At 43.3% G+C, this 20,367-nt stretch overlaps 3 protein-coding genes across 4 annotated transcripts; all 3 read right to left on the bottom strand.

Annotated features, from left to right (window-relative positions):
- Positions 1–245: 245 nt before the first annotated feature.
- On the bottom strand, positions 246–3,066 carry LOC146563382 (palmitoyltransferase ZDHHC3-A-like). 2 transcript variants are annotated; one of them, XM_085290233.1, is made up of 3 exons: positions 2,958–3,046; positions 649–1,110; positions 246–454 (listed from the first exon to the last, which is right to left on the bottom strand). In XM_085290233.1, the coding sequence occupies exons 2-3, from the start codon at positions 988–990 to the stop codon at positions 326–328; spliced, it is 471 nt and encodes a 156-aa protein (XP_085146359.1). In that variant the 5' UTR covers positions 991–1,110; positions 2,958–3,046; the 3' UTR covers positions 246–325. The 2 variants fall into 2 exon arrangements, with proteins under 2 accessions (XP_085146359.1, XP_085146358.1); XM_085290232.1 differs by having other exon boundaries at positions 258–454; positions 649–1,072; positions 2,958–3,066.
- Positions 3,067–4,547: 1,481 nt separating this feature from the next.
- LOC146563383 (uncharacterized) lies at positions 4,548–12,537 on the bottom strand. Its single transcript, XM_085290633.1, has 2 exons — positions 10,606–12,537; positions 4,548–5,173 (listed from the first exon to the last, which is right to left on the bottom strand). The coding sequence occupies exons 1-2, from the start codon at positions 12,452–12,454 to the stop codon at positions 4,548–4,550; spliced, it is 2,475 nt and encodes an 824-aa protein (XP_085146759.1). The 5' UTR covers positions 12,455–12,537.
- A 47-nt stretch (positions 12,538–12,584) lies between these two features.
- On the bottom strand, positions 12,585–19,479 carry LOC146563384 (uncharacterized). Its single transcript, XM_085290634.1, has 5 exons — positions 18,215–19,479; positions 15,159–16,076; positions 13,906–13,988; positions 13,092–13,181; positions 12,585–12,623 (listed from the first exon to the last, which is right to left on the bottom strand). The coding sequence occupies exons 1-5, from the start codon at positions 19,419–19,421 to the stop codon at positions 12,585–12,587; spliced, it is 2,337 nt and encodes a 778-aa protein (XP_085146760.1). The 5' UTR covers positions 19,422–19,479.
- Positions 19,480–20,367: the final 888 nt, after the last annotated feature.

Raw genomic sequence — 20,367 nt, forward strand, 5'->3', positions numbered from 1 at the left:
GGAATCATAAGTAGCTACACACAACAAATGTTCTGGAAATCTGTTTATACTTAATAGGTAAGAATGAAAAAAATATCACCCGATATCAGATGTTTAAATGAACAAATAATGGTATTTGTCTCAAAAATCCTGTATCGGTTGGGCTCTATCTGTAAGCTGCAGCTAGAAATAAGTAACCTCGGTCACTCCCTCCGAGAATGGGAATTGCACCAGTTTCAGGATTTATGAAAGGTTACAATTGGGGACGTTACTGCACTAAAGCGATGCATAGGACTAAGTTTGTGAATGTCAAATGCGGCAGTGGGAATTTCGCATCCTTTTTGCCCTACCTGCAGTGGTGTGCTCGGTCAGGCTTGATGCTGCAGCACTTGGGACATTTGTAGACCACCTGTCCTGGTTTCAGTTGAAGGCTTTCTATGTATTCCTTGGTGGCGTTTCCTTTTGGCACGGCCCCCTAGCAGGAAACATGTACATAAAGTAGATGACCTCAGTTATATGTGCAGCTCATTAATCACCATAATGGTCATTTTATTAAATGTCTGCTACATTAATCAGAACTTCATAAAGCTAAAGAGCATTAAGTGTCAGCATGACATTGAGAATTAAAACAATTCGTATGCATGAATAATCCAATGCAACCTGACTTACAGGGTCAGTGCACATGGCCCTGAGGTGAGAGGCGAGGGCAAGGAAGGCCAGAGTGTTGAACAGAGTCCCGTTCACAATACTGTACATCAGGTTCTTGGAGGGCAACAGCATCACAAACAACACCACAAACTCAGCGTACAAGACCAGCAGCCAGGTGATGATGGCACACACAATGCCGCAGGCATCCCTGATGAACCACATGGCCGAGGCAGAGGAGGAAGTGATGACGTCTTTGGAGATGGGGATGCGCTGTTCCTCCTGTAGGCAGCTGGTTCCTCCCCCAGCCCCAGACTGTCCACGGTTATGCTCCACATCCCTACATCTGTGCACCGGGCTCTTCATCCTTCATCTAAGCTGGATTCCTGCTCCTACTGCCACCAATGGACCCACAGCGCCTTCAGGCCTCCGCCTTAGTCACCGCATGCTAAGAAGTGAGGATGGTTCAAAGATTAGGTACACGAGCTGAAGGTTTAAAAAAAACAAACAAACACAAAAAGAACAAAAACTCAAAAAATTTAGCCGCCAGCTGTCAGGTCAGTTTTATAGTGCAGGCAGTGACTGGTTCAGTCTTTCACAGTGACTGTTTTTGTTTTTTTTATCTTCTTCGTTTTTTTTATTTCGCTATTATATAAAAACTAACACCACATCTTATTTAAAGTTAATTTGTAAGTTTTCCAAAATGCTACAATGATTAAATGATCTCAGATGTCTAGGCACTGTGGTGGTTCTACCCTTTTGTTTAGCTCTGAAATACTTTTTTCCCCCCCACAATCCGTCATGACATGATCTAAACAATTTGTGGAATGAACAGAACCTCTAAACATCATCTTAAATACGTATTTTGTTAAATTAACTTGTATTTGGGAAAATTACAAGTTAACTTTTTCAAACTATGACTTCTTCACCATGACTTCTACTGCTGCAGGATGCATTACAAAACTGATATTGAGTATTTCCTGGATATCAGTATCAAGTTTCAAATTCTAATATTGTGAGAACCCTAGTATCTATCTCCTCTTCTTTAGTATTTATTTATTTATTGTCATTGTCAGAGAACAATGAAATTGCATTTACTTTATTTACTTTACTTTATTTACTTTATGAAATTTGATGTATCAGCTTACATAAATGCCAATAGTGATAACTCAGCAAATAGCCAATATCAGCTTGTTATTAACTTTTTTGAGCTCTAACAATTAGAAAATATTACACATATACAAAAAATTCTATTTCTCCAAAAATCAGATCACTACCGGAGCCTTGATATTTTCCTTTACATTTCTAACCATTAAAACCTAGTGTATGCGCAATTTGGTGTTATCAACTAATCACTGAACAATGAAATGTGAGCTTTGCACATATGCAGTGTTACACCTGGAATGACACTGCAGATTTTTGACAAACCCTTGTGTTACAAGAAATGTCGGTTGAACCGAACTTTCTTGTTTGCTGTGACTGGGTATGTGGGCAAATAAATTGTCACAAAAACTATCAACACAGTTCTTTTGAGCGTGTTTGCAACATTACTAGAGGAAAAGAGGCATAAGAGTTTTTAATCAAACATTCAGACGGCACTCAGGAATCCTCTACATGGTGGATCTTTTTCTACGGACACCACAGGATTCTTCAGCCGTCTCCTCAGAAGTGAAAGCTGGCCAGCTGCATGACCGAGCTTTGTCTCTGCACTCAGCTTTACACAACCTGGAGCTCCACCAAACACACGAAATGTCTGGTCAGTGAGAGGTCACTGAAAGGTAGTAAACTGTTATCGTGACCTAATGCAACACTTCTCTATTCAAGACCCAATCCTCGTGTAAGTTACAGCTGGATAACGGGATGATGTATATGACCTGAGTGAAAGACAGTAGTATAGCTGTCAAAGTACATATCGAGCAGTCGCCTTAAAAATGTGGCTCGATGGTTCCCTGATTATCCTGTTTTCATGGGCGAAGGAGTTACGATTTCGTTGCCATGTGTGTAGCAGCTTTACCTTCAGCCACGTAAGAGCAATAATACCGGGCTAATAATGTAACATTATTAAAATCTATTGAAGACTACTCTACTGCCTGTTCTAATTCAAATCAATAAGGTGGTGAAACATGGAAAGCGGGTTTAACAGCGAGCGACACATTACCGTCAGCCCACTGCTAGCTAATACTAGCTACGTAGCTACCATATCAGCGTAAGCGTCTAAGTTTTCTCATATTTATAAAACAATCCTTCCGTTTACCTGCAAACCAGGAGGAATCAAAGAGCGCGTCAATGCCTTCACCTCATTGTAATTATCATTATATTCCACTGAATCTCACCTGAACGATGCGCATCCGCCGGTGGCTTTCTCCCCTGCTGCTGTTTGGTTACCCACTCGACGCCGTGCTCCCGCCCCTTCATGATGACGTCGTGGCGTAGAAGGCAGCGAATGGAACCACGATTAAGTTTTACGCGTCAGAGGACGCGTCCAAGACGCACCTATTTCTGGTATCTGCCTCAGTACCAAGGCCGAGTATTTATTAAATCAGTTTTAGATAAGAAAAGCGGAGAGTGTAGCACAACAAGAAGGACGAAACACAGTCTACAGGAAACAGCACACAAAGGCTAATGACATTCTGTAGTGGCATTTAAATGCACGAAGGGATGTTAATTGAGGGACGTTGCAGGTTTATCTGATTCAGTTCCAACTATGTGCTGGATCCAGACAAAAATGAAGGTTTAAGCATAGTCTTAAAAGTGGAGAGAGTGTCTCTCTCCTAAACCCAAACTTAGAGCTGTTTCAACAGAAGAGGAGCTTGATAACAGAGGAATCTGGCTGGCATTTTACTTTTAGAAACTTAAGGAATCACAAGGGAAGCCTTTACTTTGAGAGTGAAATGCTCCAATAGGATAATTATACTATGAGGTCTGATCATTCATAACTTTGTAGTTCTTGGATTTTAAACTTAATTCTGAGTTTAACAGTGTGTCAATGAAAGACAAGCTAATATGGGAGAACATATTGAATATCCAGTAGTGAATAGAGTCATTTGATTTATGGCAGTGCAAACACATAAAAACTGATGGTCTCAAGGCTGTAAAAATAAAGCCAGAAATCCTATCACTTACCTTTTTAAAAAAACATTTAAGGTAATGGTAAGGTTATGACTAAGCAACACACTTCTGTTAAAGCTGGACTACATATGAACATGTGTTACAATCAAGTTATAAAACAGCAAGTTCACATAATGCTGATTAAGCTCATCAGAAGAAGACAAATCTCCTGGAATTTTGCAGTCCACCAAAGTTTTAAATCTGCTGTTGTGGCTGCTAGTAACACGTTTTTACACCGGCCAGGAATAATGGGTTTGCCAAAGGTGACTGTGAGTCAGAGAAATCCTGCTTAAAGTTTTCATGCCCCATTACAAATTACAGTAAATAAAAGAAAAGAAAAACTATTCCATGTAGGTAAGATATGAGAACACGTCTTTGTAATTGCTCTCACCACCTGTAGTTTGGTGGCTCTATGGGTGCAAGTTTCACTCAAGCACAATGTTTGGCAATAAGGTTGTTGGACATCCTGCATAACTTTTAAATACATTCTTATTTTAATTTTTTTTATTAACTTTTCTATCTAATTGATTTTGATTCAAGATTCAAAGTGTGTATTGTCATATGTCATAAGAGAAAAAGGCATTTCTCTGTGCAATGAAATTCTTTCTTTGCTGTCCACCCACAGACGCCGATTAATATATACAATAGAAATAGAACATATAAATACAATAGTACAAATAAATAAATAAACAAAGACAGAAAAGGAGACAAAATATGGAGATGTGAAACAGAGATGTATGCAAAAGAGCTATAGCTTAATATGCTGGCTTAATATGCAGAATGACCTGATGTGCAAAAAAAATTATTATTACTGTTCAAAAACAGGTCAGCTGTTCAAGAGTCTGTTTGCAGTGTGGAAGAAGGAGTTGTTGAGTCTGGATTTTCTGGATTTCACACTTCTGAACCTCCGTCCTGAGGGCAGAAGCGTGAACAGTCCGTGTTGGGGGTGTGTGGGGTATTTGAGGATGGAGGCAGCTCTCCTCTGGACTCTGCGATGGTAGATGCTCTGCAGAGAGGGCAGCAGAGTCTGGATGATCTTCTCTGCAGTTGTTATCACTCTCTGCAGGCGTTTGTGGTCCATGCCAGTAGTGCTGCTGTACCATGAAGTAATGCAGCTGCTCAGTGTGCAGCTGTAGAACCTTCCTCAGCCTCCTCAGGAAATACACCAGCTGTGTGGTGTTCAGTGTCCAGGTGAGGTCCTCAGAGATGTAGACGCCCAAGTACCTAAAGCTGCTCACCCTCTCCACTTCTAGGCCCCAGATAAACAGCGGCTGGTGAGGCGTCCTCTTCTTCCTCGTGTCCACTATCATCTCCTTTGTCTTGTCAGTGTTGAGGGTGAGGTTGTTGTCCTCACACCATGACACCAGATCTGCCAACTCCCTCCTGTAAGCCGCTTCGTCCCCTCCAGTGATGTGACCGATCACTGCAGTGTCGTCCACAACTTCAAAATGATGTTATCTTTGTTGGAGGTGACACAGTCGTGGGTGTACAAGGTGTAGAGGATGGGACTGAGGACGCAACCTTGTGGAACGCCAGTGTTTGTAATAATGCTGGCTGAAGTCCTGTTGCCGATCCTGACGGACTGGGGCCTGCCAGTCAAAAAGTCCTGTAGCCAGTCACATAGGGTTAGGTGCAGGCCGAGTGTTACCAGCTTGTGAGTGAGTTTGTGTGGGATGACAGTATTGAATGCGGAGCTGTAATCAACAAAAAGTACCCTGATGTATGAGTGATGTAAGACTTATTCGTCCTCTTCTGTGTTTGCTTGGGTTCAGACTGACAGTCAGAGTGCAATGAGTTCTTGATTCTGTCTGTTATCCGAGAGCTTTTCTGTTTTTATTGAGGTGAAGCAAATGTGCATGTGTTGCCTACTCATAAAGTAATAGTCCCTTTTACCGACTACGTCATCACTGTTTATAAACTGTAAAAGGGCCTATTAAAAATGTCATCCTGAGATTAGCTAGAAACTAGCAAACCTGCTTGAGTGAGAAGGGGAGGTAGGTTGGATGAGCATAAAGAACACCTGCATGTACAGGGTGGGCCATTTATATGGATACACTGTAATAAAATGGGAATGGTTGGTGATATTAAAGTCCTGTTTGTGGCGCATTAGTATATGTGAGGGGGCAAACTCCTCAAGATGGGTGGTGACCATGGTGGCCATTTAGAAGTCGGCCATCTTGAATACAACTTTTGTTTTTTTCAATAGGAAGAGGGCCATGTGACACATCAAACTTATTGGTAATGTCACAAGAAAAACAATGTGCCACAAACAGGACTTTAATATCACCAACCATTCCCATGTTATTACGGTGTATCCATATAAATGGCCCACCCTGTATTATATTCACAGTGTTGGGAAGGTTACTTTTAAAATGTATTCCACTACAGATTACAGAATACATGCCCCAAAATGTATTTTGTAATGTATTCCGTTACGTTACTCAATGAGAGTAACGTATTCTGAATACTTTGGATTACCTAATATATTATCATGCTGTTAGGCTACATTCTTTAGGGCTATGCCTGTAGCATTCTGCCTATTAGCTTAGCACAACAACAACAACAAAAAGGCGCTCTCTCACCCAGGAAACACACAGTCACCCTGTAACCATGGTAACCGTAATGCTGCCGCCTGGAACAACAGAACGTAGCTGTCAAACAAAACCCAAACAGTCCTGACCCGCGACAATATGAAACAGGAAAATACCGCCATGTAATCCATTTATTTCAACAAAGTAACTGTATTCTAAATACCACCTTTTTAAATGGTAACTGTAACTAAATACAGTTACTCATATTTTGTATTTTAAATACGTAACAGCGGTACATGTATTCCGTTACTCCCCAACACTGTATATTCATCACAAAGTATCTAGTGATTCTGTGAACTCATGGATGAATTATATTCATATTTTAGGAGTAAATGACACCCACTGGTGAAGACAATAGAGCTGTTCTGTTGTCTGGGAGGAAATATCCATCCACCTGGGGGGCGACCGTGGCTCAGGGGACTGGGAAGCTCATCTGTAACCGGAAGGTTGCTGGTTTGATCCCCCTGTTCTCTCTCTGCTGGCTGGCAAGACACTTTACCCTATCACCTACTGGTGTTGGCCAGAGGGGCCGATAGTGCAATATGGCAGCCTGGCTTCTGTCAGTCTGCCCCAGGGCAGCTGTGGCTACAACTGTAGTTTGCCTCCACCAGTGTGTGAATGTGAGAGTGAATGAAAAGTGGAATTGTAAAGCGCTTTGAGGGCCCCGAAAAGCGCTATATAAATGCAATCCATTATCATTACTATTATTACCTAAAAATCTGCACCTACGGGATACCCTGATGTTTAACAAAACAGCTTCATCAATATTTCATTTCATGGAAAAGTTCAGGACACCATTTTTTCATTTGAGTGGATGGAACTCACATCCATCCATTTTATTTTCCTTAAACAAGGAAAGAATTCTGTGATCATCCACTGTATCTTCTTTGCTCATTTTTTTTTGTTACTCATCAACCTTTAGCTGCCCTTTGAAATTGTTTGTCAGCCAATCATCTAATTAAAGTCACTGTGGTATTGTAAAGAGGCAATACTACAAGAATCCGGTCTTTTTCTTTGATCTTTGTAACCTGAATTTGGTCTCAGCTTTATCTATTCTGAAATGTCAAGAGTGGGTTGATGGAAGTGATTAAAATGACTCTGTTGTCATAATGGATTGCATTTATATAGCGTCTTCTGCTCATATTCTTCTGTTTACTGAAACTATCCAAACACACACTCAGGGTGAACATACTCAGAGCCAGTTCTGATTAGCTTTTTATTGACTCAAACTTTTTGAAACAGGTCTGTGATATCACACAAATAGACCTCACCGAGGTTGATATAAAATTTTTTACAGGCTCCATTGAGTCAGGTGACAAAATAAGACATAACATATGTTTGCATTTATCTTAAACCATCAAAGATCTTTAGTTTTACTTGTTTATTGTTGTAATAGAAGCTTACATAGCTCTGAGCAGACATGCCATGGCTCTGTACTTGAACAGCTATGTGATGGCAATGATTTATACATCACTGCCATCACTTGAGGGCAGCACTGTACAGACAACGCTTGCTGTATGTGGCTCATTGGTCTTGTCTTTTGGCCAAATGCAGTATGGTTTGCAGCCAGTGTGTCTTAAGGCTTCTGTTGCTTTGAGTCTTTGCTGTTGCTGTGCTGTTATAGGGCTTGTTTCCACAATTTCATCAAATGGAGTGAAACATAAAAAACCAAGAACAAGGCAGCAGGACACAGGAAATCAGGCTACTTGATCAGAAGCAACACAGCAAATAAATTTGGAGTAAAAAACACTGTGGGTACTATATACTGCCAGGTAACTATAATATGGCATAAAGCATAAAGAGGCACTGAAAAAAGACAGGAGGGGGAGTGGCAGAGTGGCAGCGCTGAAGATGGCAAGATTTTTGTTGGGATTTGGACAGTATTAGCTTTGAGTACATGAGAGTGAAAGCTCAGGTTGATTGGTTTGGAGATGCAGAAAGGCAAGGTTGAGATGGGCAAACACTAGGAAAAGAGAAAGACCTCAGAGAAGAGTCATGGATTTAGTGAAGGATGACATGCAGAGGGTTGGTGTGACTGAAAAAAAAAGCTATGGATAGGGTGAGATGGAAGCAGACAGTCCGCTGTAGTGACCCTTAAAGGGAGCAGCTAAAAGAAAAAGAAGATTTTAGAAATAGTATATATGCAAAATAAGACATAGCCAAAAGAACACTAAGGAACACCAGAGTATAGATAGAAAGGGGCATAACATAGAGATAACTAAAGTAAATGAAAACTGTCTTCATCAATGTGCTTCAGTAAATATCAGTTCCACTGCACTAACCACACTCTCATCCAATGGTGTTGGTGGTGGAGGGTGGAGTGTTGGAGCGCCAACGCTTGCCCACCCCTCGATATAATTCTTTCTAAATAACATGAAGTGTAGCTTATGACTGACTCATTAACCAATTTGTCAATTAATTCATTTCTTTCTTTCTTGGACTGATGAATGACAGTTAGAATAGAATAGAATTCAACTTTATTGTCATTGCACATGCACAGGTACAGGGCAACAAAATGCAGTTTGCATCCATCCAGAAGTGCTTTAGTGATATAGGTATATTACAATATATATTAGCAATAGTATAGATATGTAAGTATATTACAGAAATGGGTCTATTATGGTATGTTGTAATGTACACGGTATGAAGTATGTTGTAAATATTCTATAACTATAAGTATGTACAGGCTGTAGTGAGTACAAGCTATGTACAGGATATGGACAGGATATAAATATAAAAAACTATACAGAATATGAAATAAATAACTTTACAGAATCTGAGATATACAGCTATACAGAAATGGGAACTATGGAAGTTGTAAACAGTTGTAGGATTAAAGATTATTGAATGTACAGAATGATTATTTACACAGAGCTATACAGTAGTGCAGTTAAGATAAGTGAGGGTGTAGATAGTTTCTACAGAGGCTATATAAAGTGCTAGTGGTTGTGAGTGGTGGTTCAGTCCATGTTATTATTGTGTTTGAGGGTACAGTTGTCCATTGTGGGGGTGTGTATGTTCAGTCCATGAGTTTAACGTGGGTCAGATGTCAGGAGGCAGAGTTCAGGAGTCTGACAGCTGTGGGGAAGAAGCTGTTCCGGTACCTGGTGGTCTTAGTCCGGAGGCTCCTGTGGCGCCTCCCAGAGGGCAGGAGGGTGAAGAGTCCATGTGATGGGTGACTGGGGTCTTTGATGATTTTCCCAGCCCTTTTCAGACACCGCTTCCTGTAGATGTATTTTATGGCAGCACTGACACTGAAAACCATTATGAAAAATGGGCACAGTATAATACAAGTCACAATGAATGAGTCAACAACATATGAGAGGTAATTTCAAAGCGCCTTCAGCGTAAGCCGTGGCAGCCTGTAAGTGAACTAATTCATTTTCTAAAAATACATATATAAAACCAAAACCATATAAACTACATATAACATATATACTATATCCACTTGTCTAGGAGAAGATGAGGAACATACAAAAGCTACAGTCACTAATGAGCAAAATGATTTGTAATCAGTGTATTACACCTTCATTTGAACTGTCTAACGTTGTGTAAATACAGAGTTATATGCCTTTTTATTATGTGACAAGAAAAGCAGATTATTGTCAAGAATCAGAATATGATCAGACTGTTAACCTAAATAAACAGAAAAAGGTAGACATTCAAAATCCAGACAACAAACCAGTTTAAACCGGTTGTTGTTATGACTTCACTGCATGAAATCGTAATTTGCATCAGTGGGAACAAGAGCTGGCCATTTATTTTCACACAACAAAGAACCGCAGTGCTGAGACCAGCCCTCATCCAGTCACCTCAAGTTGAACTGTGGAGCAACCAGGGCCCCGATCAATTCAATCTGAAGCAGATCAGGTTAACACTTATCAAAAAGTGGCGGACCGAGAGGCAGTGACACCAGCGACAAAACAAAAACACTTGAGAGTAAGAGTTGATTCAAGTTGATTACATTTTATTTTGTACATTAAAAACATTAACAAAAAAAAGTTGCCTCAAGGCATTTTATACTGTAGAGTAAAGACCCTACAATATAAGAAAGAAACCCCAACAATCATATGACCCCCTGTGAGCAAGCACTTTGGCAACGGTGGACAGGAAAAACTCCCTTTTAACAGGAAGAAACCTGTGACAGAACCAGGCTCAGGGAGGGGCGGCCATCTGCCACGACCGGTTGGGGAGGGTTGATCTTAAGATTCTTCATCATATGAAGAAAAGCAAAACAGCCTTAAGAAAAAGTTTTTGATCCTTTTCCCTAATGAAAGCCGACCTTTCGGAGGCTTTGGTGTGATTATTCCTTCACTGCTGTCTGTACTTTCTGTGCTAGAATCTAAATCACTGGATTCAGAGGAAGATCCTACCAGCGGTATTTGGGTACCAGGCTTTTGTTTGACACCCAGCCTACAAGACATGTCATCTTCTTCTTGCCATGCTAACCTGCGAAATGCAGGCTGATTCTTTTTGCGTGCAGCTGCTGGTCTCTGTCGGTTTCTTTGGATTTTAGCTGCATTCACACAGTTGTTAAAAGTGGAACACAGTCTAGATCTCCCACCGCTCTGTTCGCTGTTCCTTTTGATTTCACTGGACTTTACGAAAAAGTTTTTGATCCTTTTCCCTAATGAAAGCTGAGCTTTCGGAGGCTTTGGTGTGATTATTCCTTCTCTGCTGTCTCTACTTTCTGTGCTAGAATCTAAATCACTGGATTCAGAGTAAGATCCTACCAGCGGTATTTGGATAACAAGCTTTTGTTTGACACCCAGCCTACAAGACATGTCATCTTCTTCTTGCCATGCCCACCTGCGAAATGCAGGCTGATTCTTTTTGCGTGCAGCTGCTCTTCTCTGTCGGTTTCTTTGGATTTTAGCTGTTTTCACACAGTTGTTAAAAGTGGAAGCCCGTCTAGATCTCCCACCGCTCTGTTCGCTGTTCCTTTTGATTTCACTGGTGGTAACAAAGCTGTCGATTTCATTTTCTAGACTGAGGAGTGGGCACACTTCCATGCTCGTGCAGGATGACTTCGTGTAGCAATCTACTGCAGGGTCCTCAGGAAGATGTTTCATTGTAATGAAACGATGTCCCAGACCCTCAACAGGTGTGATTCTTTTTACAGGATCCACACACAGCATCCATTTGAGCAGGCTTAAAAATGCCGCTGTGTCTTCCACTTCGGATTCTGTGTTTGGCTGTGGGTGGTGTTTGGCTAAATCATCTATGCATGCATATTTTTCTGTGATTGTATTACTTTGTTTGATCACAGTGCCTGTAGATGCTGAATACTGAGCTGGTGTCTTCAGTACCCATGTGCGTTCTATTATCCCTTTCCTCATCCAGAAATATTTCGTACTGTACCTCCCTTCCTGTAACATGCGTTTATTAGGCTGACCAAGCATGTGAACAAAAGTTTGCATCATTTGATATTCACACCTGCTGAAAAACAGGTGGTGGCCCAAGTATAGAAAAGCTGCGACACAACCGAGAGTCCACATGTCTGCCGATTCAGTCACCGGTATGCCCAACATGACCTCAGGGGCCCTGTAACTAAGGGCCTGAATAATAGTGCCAGGTGGAATTTTTGCAGGACTTGTGGCAAAACCAAAATCAATAAGTTTAACTTTATATGGCTGTTGAGACTGATTTACAAGCATGATATTATCAGGTTTGATGTCTGCATGCATCATACCTCTGCTCTTCAGAGCGGTAAGAGCCACAAACATCTGCTTTAAAATGACCCGAATATCACAGAGAGCCAGTGGACCGGGAGACCTTTTAGTCACGAAATCATGCAGACTAATGTCTAGCATTTCCATTGAAATGAAGGTGCGATGTTTGTACTCGAAAACTTCGTAGTACTTTACCAAATTGCACCGATCCCTATCCAGAACACTCAGTTCTTTTACAGCAGCGGCCTCTTTCCAAGCAAACTCGTTGTATTCCCTTTTAGCTGCCTTGACTGCTACCCTTTCAAAAGTGTCTAATTTTACACATTCCACCACTCTCCCAAAGCTTCCTTGTCCGAGGAGCTTATATACCATGTATTTACATGTTTTACTTTGAATGAGGGCGTTCGTTTGTAAACCCTCATCACTGTCATAAGACAACGAAGACGAATCCGAAACCATTTTTTCACAAATATATCTAAAGTTTTACACCTGGGCAAAACAATGTGACCGCAGTATGAAGCTGGCAGGTTCTGTCAGTAGGCGGGTGTAGCAGGCTATTTATACCTTTTGGATCAATGGCAGCGTTCGCTCACTGTGATGTCACCGAGTGACGCAACAGAGCGTAATGCTTTGATCCGGAGCAGCGGTTAAGAGCTTAAGAAGGTCTCTGGTTAGGAAGATAAACTGCTTGACTGGCAGTCCACATCTGTGTACGTTTGAAAATTTCCCTTTGTTGATATTTTTTAAATTCCTACTTTTAAATAATGTTAAACAATCCCGATACAACAGCGACGTGTCCTCAGCTGCTGTGATCTTTTTCAAGTTTTACATTTGCAGGACTTTGAAGTTATCTGTCACGGTTGCGCTGGCAGACCGTGGCGATGTGGGGAAAATAGGGCCCAAAACGCAGGACTGTGTGCGATGAATGCAGTTGCGTTTATTTACAGTGATGTAAATATTATGCAATAAATCTCCGTGCGCGCCCCTGACTCCCGTGCCGTGTCTTCTTCCGTACTCCTGCCGGGAAATAACAGAGGCAGCCGTTGGTACAATTAACTTCACTGTAGCAAGCTGGACAACTGAAGGGCAGTCTCACGATCCGGGATCGAGGAGCTCTCAGGCTGTGTCCCAATCCAGCGACCGCATGCTTCGGAGTACGAGCACGGTACTTATAGTACGGTGAGTACTGCAAGTACGAGAAGTGCGGAAGTGAGAGGCTCGTGAAATGGGCCTTTGTCGCGCTGTTCAGGTTGCCTAGCAACCATGATACTAACCGCGAGACACGTTACATACAGCTTTGTGTGACAGAAATGAAGGAGAAAAATGTTTTGTTGGTCATTCATTTTTGTCATGACATCACTTTGATTAGCTGAGTATCTGAGGCTGAGACCACGGGACTGTAAACATGATTGTTGGGCCTCATTTCTGTGCTGAACAGTCATTTAAGATTAGTTAGTAAATAACAATTAGCTAATGTTGTTCATGAGACTAAAATCATCTCTCTGTGGTAATGTAAATATAATATGGCCAATACCAAAGTTATTTACCATATTAATCGTTATTAGTTATTACAGCAGTGAACTTGAACTCTGAGCTTTAGTAAAGAGTTGCAAAAGTTGCAGCTATTTCCTGTCACCTTACATCTTCACTCAAAGTCGAGTATCTTTGACAGTGTATATACAGATGTATTATATATAAGAGACAAATATTGTTTGTTTAATACGTTGGCATTATTACATTTGGCTCAATGTTTACATACATGTGTAAAAAGGAAAACGTACGAGCTGTGAAAACTGTGTCTGATAGAATGAAGAGTAGAATGATATATGAAATATTCCTTTATTGGGTGAGAAAATCAGACCATGTCATAACTGCATGCATGAATGCAACGGTGGAGACGTGGAACTCACACTTTTCTCCTTTGACGAACAATCGGTTTTCGAGGAGTCGTTGCAGGACCTGTCTGACATGGGTCTCGTGCTCGGATTGGTTTCTGGAAAAGATCAGGATGTCATCTAGATAGACAAAAACAAAACGGTTAATGAAGTCTCTGAGCACGTCGTTCACCAGGGCTTGGAACACCGCAGGGGCGTTAGTGAGACCAAAGGGCATGACAAGGTACTCGAAGTGGCCGAGGTGGGTGTTGAAGGCGGTCTTTCACTCATCGCCCTCACGGATGCGAACCAGATGGTATGCGTTTCGCAAATCCAGTTTGGTGAAAACAGTAGCCCCCTGGAGGAGCTCGAAGGCCGAACTGAGGAGCGGCAGAGGGTATTTATTTTTTACTGTGATGTTGTTTAATCCGCGATAGTCAATGCATGGCCGGAGGGTTTTATCCTTCTTTTCGACAAAGAAGAAGCCTGCCGCGACTGGAGAGGTGGAGGCCCGAATGAGGCCGGCAGCCAGGGATTCCGTGATGTACTTGTCCATAGCGTCTCGTTCTGGAAGTGAGATGCTATATAGCCGACTGGTGGGTAAAGGAGCTCCCGGGAGCAGTTCGATAGCACAGTCATAGGGTCTATGCGGAGGAAGTGACTGGGCGCGGGCCTTTTGAAACACCTCAGCTAGGTCGTGATAAACAGAGGGCACATTAGTTAAATCAGCTGATTTCAATACCCCAGGAGAGGGCGTTTCAGTGCTTGGAGGCGAGGCTGCTTTAAGGCAGGTCATGTGGCAGTCCTCCCCCCACCCAGTGACACGCCCCTTTAGCCAATCTATGTGAGGGTTGTGCTGTTGTAGCCAAGGATGGCCGAGAACTAGTGGAGTGCGAGTTGCTTTAAACACCAAAAAACAGATTTCTTCAGAATGATTGCCAGAGAGGGTGAGCTCGACAGGCTCCGTCACCAGAGTGATGTCTGGAAGGCGTTGACCTGACAATGCCGTAACACGTAATGCATGAGGCAGGGGCTCCAATAGTAACCCAAGTTGCCGGGCTAACTGACAGTCAATAAAGTTTTGTTCCGCCCCAGAGTCGATTAACACCGATAGGGAGCGGCTCTTAGAGTGAATGGAAAGCGTGGCCGGTAGTGTTAAACGGGGAGGAGCTTCTTCCTGGCTCAGCTCGCCCACCAGTACTCCTACCATCACTGGCGGGCGCGCCCTTTTGCCCGCGAAGGGCAGGTAGCCACAACATGTCCCCTGTGACCACAATAGAGGCACTCACCGGCGGTAATCCGGCGCTGACGCTCCGCCGCGGTGAGATGGGAGCCGCCCAGCTGCATGGGTTCCTCTCCGTCCCCGCTCTCGTGAGTCCGGGAGGGGCCGGCATCCGCCATGGCGCCGGTGCCAGAGACTCCCGCAGCCTCATGGAGGTTGTAGTTCCGCTGCGACCGGCGAGCCCGTAACCGCTCATCCACCTTAATGCACAGGGACATTAGCTCATTAAAGGAGGCAGGGAGATCACGCATGATTAGCTCGTCCCTTAATTCTTCTCTGATATTGTTCAGCAACGTGCTCCGTAGCGCCTCCTGATTCCACCCTGCCTCTTCTGCCAGAATCCAGAAGTCGATAGCGTATTCAGACATGCTTCTCCTACCTTGTTTGAAGTTGAGGAGACGGAGAGCAGCGGCCTCTGCCCCGGTGCCTGGGTTAAACACATTCTTAAATTTGGAGAGAAAGTCAGCGTAGGTGATGACAGGATCAGAGTTTAACACAACCTGGGCCCACTTTAGTGCACGGCCCCTCAGAAGTTGAACTAAATAAGTGATCTTCGCCCCATCGTTGCTATGAAAACGCTGCAGCTCGCGAAACGTCAGAGACACCTGAGCCAAAAATCCGGCACATTTGTCAGACTCACCCGAGAATGGTTCCGGTGTGGGTAAAGGTCCGTCAGACGGCGTACCGACCCGCGGTGAGCTACCTGACGCTACGGCGGGCGGTGCCGCCTGGGGAGCCGGGCTGGGCGGCTGGGGATTCCCTGGTTGCGCATTTCCCTCCAGCGGTATTAACTGCGCCACCGCCAGGGTCAATGCGGCGACATCCTGCCGTAGCTGCCCAAGCATTTGTTCATGGCGGGCCAGCGCGGCTTCCTGGGCGGCCAGAGCCCGGCCCACGGGGTCCTGTCCTGCTGAGTCCATAATGGCTGGATCGTTCGGGGTTCCGAAAGAGACTCAGGCGCAGGCCAGGGTTTTCCTTTAAGCGAAGGACAGTGCGTTTATTTACAGTGAACACATACACCAAGTGGCTATATACAACGTGCAGGGGAAACGGGTCCGGGTCGCCAGGGTCCGTGGGAAACAGGATTGGGAGAAGGGTGTTCCACACTTTCTGTACAAAAAGTTCCCCCTTCAATCACTCCTCTCCGCATCGGGTTCCAAAAACGATCTACACAAAAAACGTCGGGTTAGCAGGATAATAATAAGAAATTCTCAAGGTGAAGGTTAGCCGAAACACAAGTCTAACTGACACTGATAGCTCAACGATCCAGCGAAGACTAGTGCAGACTCGCCATCTAAGTAGTGCAGTAATCAGCTGGGATCAGCGGCCGGTGTGGTGATGAGCAGGTGTGTGGGCCAGCAGCGGGAGCCCGCAGTGAGCATCGCCGTGGCGAGAGAGAGAGAGAGTGAGAGAGAGAGGGCGAGAGAGCAAACAAACCACAAACATATTGCCCAATAGAGGATTGACCAGCGGGGCACAGGGACCATGACAGTGGCAGCCTGTAAGTGAACTAATTCATTTTCTAAAAATACATATATAAAACCAAAACCATATAAACTACATATAACATATATACTATATCCACTTGTCTAGGAGAAGATGAGGAACATACAAAAGCTACAGTCACTAATGAGCAAAATGATTTGTAATCAGTGTATTACACCTTCATTTGAACTGTCTAACGTTGTGTAAATACAGAGTTATATGCCTTTTTATTATGTGACAAGAAAAGCAGATTATTGTCAAGAATCAGAATATGATCAGACTGTTAACCTAAATAAACAGAAAAAGGTAGACATTCAAAATCCAGACAACAAACCAGTTTAAACCGGTTGTTGTTATGACTTCACTGCATGAAATCGTAATTTGCATCAGTGGGAACAAGAGCTGGCCATTTATTTTCACACCACACAACAAAGAACCGCAGTGCTGAGACCAGCCCTCATCCAGTCACCTCAAGTTGAACTGTGGAGCAACCAGGGCCCCGATCAATTCAATCTGAAGCAGATCAGGTTAACACTTATCAAAAAGTGGCGGACCGAGAGGCAGTGACACCAGCGACAAAACAAAAACACTTGAGAGTAAGAGTTGATTCAAGTTGATTACATTTTATTTTGTACATTAAAAACATTAACAAAAAAAAGTTGCCTCAAGGCATTTTATACTGTAGAGTAAAGACCCTACAATATAAGAAAGAAACCCCAACAATCATATGACCCCCTGTGAGCAAGCACTTTGGCAACGGTGGACAGGAAAAACTCCCTTTTAACAGGAAGAAACCTGTGACAGAACCAGGCTCAGGGAGGGGCGGCCATCTGCCACGACCGGTTGGGGAGGGTTGATCTTAAGATTCTTCATCATATGAAGAAAAGCAAAACAGCCTTAAGAAAAAGTTTTTGATCCTTTTCCCTAATGAAAGCCGACCTTTCGGAGGCTTTGGTGTGATTATTCCTTCACTGCTGTCTGTACTTTCTGTGCTAGAATCTAAATCACTGGATTCAGAAGATCCTACCAGCGGTATTTGGGTACCAGGCTTTTGTTTGACACCCAGCCTACAAGACATGTCATCTTCTTCTTGCCATGCCAACCTGCGAAATGCAGGCTGATTCTTTTTGCGTGCAGCTGCTGGTCTCTGTCGGTTTCTTTGGATTTTAGCTGCATTCACACAGTTGTTAAAAGTGGAACACAGTCTAGATCTCCCACCGCTCTGTTCGCTGTTCCTTTTGATTTCACTGGACTTTACGAAAAAGTTTTTGATCCTTTTCCCTAATGAAAGCTGAGTTTTCGGAGGCTTTGGTGTGATTATTCCTTCTCTGCTGTCTCTACTTTCTGTGCTAGAATCTAAATCACTGGATTCAGAGTAAGATCCTACCAGCGGTATTTGGATAACAAGCTTTTGTTTGACACCCAGCCTACAAGACATGTCATCTTCTTCTTGCCATGCCCACCTGCGAAATGCAGGCTGATTCTTTTTGCGTGCAGCTGCTCTTCTCTGTCGGTTTCTTTGGATTTTAGCTGTTTTCACACAGTTGTTAAAAGTGGAAGCCCGTCTAGATCTCCCACCGCTCTGTTCGCTGTTCCTTTTGATTTCACTGGTGGTAACAAAGCTGTTGATTTCATTTTCTAGACTGAGGAGTGGGCACACTTCCATGCTCGTGCAGGATGACTTCGTGTAGCAATCTACTGCAGGGTCCTCAGGAAGATGTTTCATTGTAATGAAACGATGTCCCAGACCCTCAACAGGTGTGATTCTTTTTACAGGATCCACACACAGCATCCATTTGAGCAGGCTTAAAAATGCCGCTGTGTCTTCCACTTCGGATTCTGTGTTTGGCTGTGGGTGGTGTTTGGCTAAATCATCTATGCATGCATATTTTTCTGTGATTGTATTACTTTGTTTGATCACAGTGCCTGTAGATGCTGAATACTGAGCTGGTGTCTTCAGTACCCATGTGCGTTCTATTATCCCTTTCCTCATCCAGAAATATTTCGTACTGTACCTCCCTTCCTGTAACATGCGTTTATTAGGCTGACCAAGCATGTGAACAAAAGTTTGCATCATTTGATATTCACACCTGCTGAAAAACAGGTGGTGGCCCAAGTATAGAAAAGCTGCGACACAACCGAGAGTCCACATGTCTGCCGATTCAGTCACCGGTATGCCCAACATGACCTCAGGGGCCCTGTAACTAAGGGCCTGAATAATAGTGCCAGGTGGAATTTTTGCAGGACTTGTGGCAAAACCAAAATCAATAAGTTTAACTTTATATGGCTGTTGAGACTGATTTACAAGCATGATATTATCAGGTTTGATGTCTGCATGCATCATACCTCTGCTCTTCAGAGCGGTAAGAGCCACAAACATCTGCTTTAAAATGACCCGAATATCACAGAGAGCCAGTGGACCGGGAGACCTTTTAGTCACGAAATCATGCAGACTAATGTCTAGCATTTCCATTGAAATGAAGGTGCGATGTTTGTACTCGAAAACTTCGTAGTACTTTACCAAATTGCACCGATCCCTATCCAGAACACTCAGTTCTTTTACAGCAGCGGCCTCTTTCCAAGCAAACTCGTTGTATTCCCTTTTAGCTGCCTTGACTGCTACCCTTTCAAAAGTGTCTAATTTTACACATTCCACCACTCTCCCAAAGCTTCCTTGTCCGAGGAGCTTATATACCATGTATTTACATGTTTTACTTTGAATGAGGGCGTTCGTTTGTAAACCCTCATCACTGTCATAAAACGACGAAGACGAATCCGAAACCATTTTTTCACAAATATATCTAAAGTTTTACACCTGGGCAAAACAATGTGACCGCAGTATGAAGCTGGCAGGTTCTGTCAGTAGGCGGGTGTAGCAGGCTATTTATACCTTTTGGATCAATGGCAGCGTTCGCTCACTGTGATGTCACCGAGTGACGCAACAGAGCGTAATGCTTTGATCCGGAGCAGCGGTTAAGAGCTTAAGAAGGTCTCTGGTTAGGAAGATAAACTGCTTGACTGGCAGTCCACATCTGTGTACGTTTGAAAATTTCCCTTTGTTGATATTTTTTAAATTCCTACTTTTAAATAATGTTAAACAATCCCGATACAACAGCGACGTGTCCTCAGCTGCTGTGATCTTTTTCAAGTTTTACATTTGCAGGACTTTGAAGTATCTGTCACGGTTGCGCTGGCAGACCGTGGCGATGTGGGGAAAATAGGGCCCAAAACCCAGGACTGTGTGCGATGAATGCAGTTGCGTTTATTTACAGTGATGTAAATATTATGCAATAAATCTCCGTGCGCGCCCCTGACTCCCGTGCCGTGTCTTCTTCCGTACTCCTGCCGGGAAATAACAGAGGCAGCCGTTGGTACAATTAACTTCACTGTAGCAAGCTGGAGAACTGAAGGGCAGTCTCACGCAATAATCCGGGATCGAGGAGCTCTCAGGCTGTGTCCCAATCCAGCGACCGCATGCTTCGGAGTACGAGCACGGTACTTATAGTACGGTGAGTACTGCAAGTACGAGAAGTGCGGAAGTGAGAGGCTCGTGAAATGGGCCTTTGTCGCGCTGTTCAGGTTGCCTAGCAACCATGATACTAACCGCGAGACACGTTACATACAGCTTTGTGTGACAGAAATGAAGGAGAAAAATGTTTTGTTGGTCATTCATTTTTGTCATGACATCACTTTGATTAGCTGAGTATCTGAGGCTGAGACCACATCTCTCT

The sequence above is a fragment of the Mchenga conophoros genome, linkage group LG11, assembly GCF_057382185.1.
Source record: "Mchenga conophoros isolate Kocher_MC1m ecotype Shallow Benthic linkage group LG11, M_conophoros_male_GT1.1, whole genome shotgun sequence".
NCBI lineage: Eukaryota > Metazoa > Chordata > Actinopteri > Cichliformes > Cichlidae > Mchenga > Mchenga conophoros.

Bases quoted from the DNA above. Each gene is read 5' to 3' on its own strand.
- LOC146563382 (XM_085290233.1), bottom strand. From the start codon at position 990: ATGAAGAGCCCGGTGCACAGATGTAGGGATGTGGAGCATAACCGTGGA. The intron at 455-648 runs GTAAGTCAGGTT...GTTTCCTGCTAG, and splicing joins GGGCCATGTGCACTGACCCT to GGGGCCGTGCCAAAAGGAAA.
- LOC146563384 (XM_085290634.1), bottom strand. From the start codon at position 19,421: ATGGTTTCGGATTCGTCTTCGTCGTTTTATGACAGTGATGAGGGTTTA. The intron at 16,077-18,214 runs GTGGGAGATCTA...CGAACGATCCAG, and splicing joins AAGGAACAGCGAACAGAGCG to CCATTATGGACTCAGCAGGA. The intron at 13,989-15,158 runs GTGAGTGCCTCT...GATCTTTTCCAG, and splicing joins TCAGCGCCGGATTACCGCCG to AAACCAATCCGAGCACGAGA.
- LOC146563383 (XM_085290633.1), bottom strand. From the start codon at position 12,454: ATGGTTTCGGATTCGTCTTCGTTGTCTTATGACAGTGATGAGGGTTTA. The intron at 5,174-10,605 runs GTCGGCTTTCAT...ATCATTTTGAAG, and splicing joins CACACCAAAGCCTCCGAAAG to TTGTGGACGACACTGCAGTG.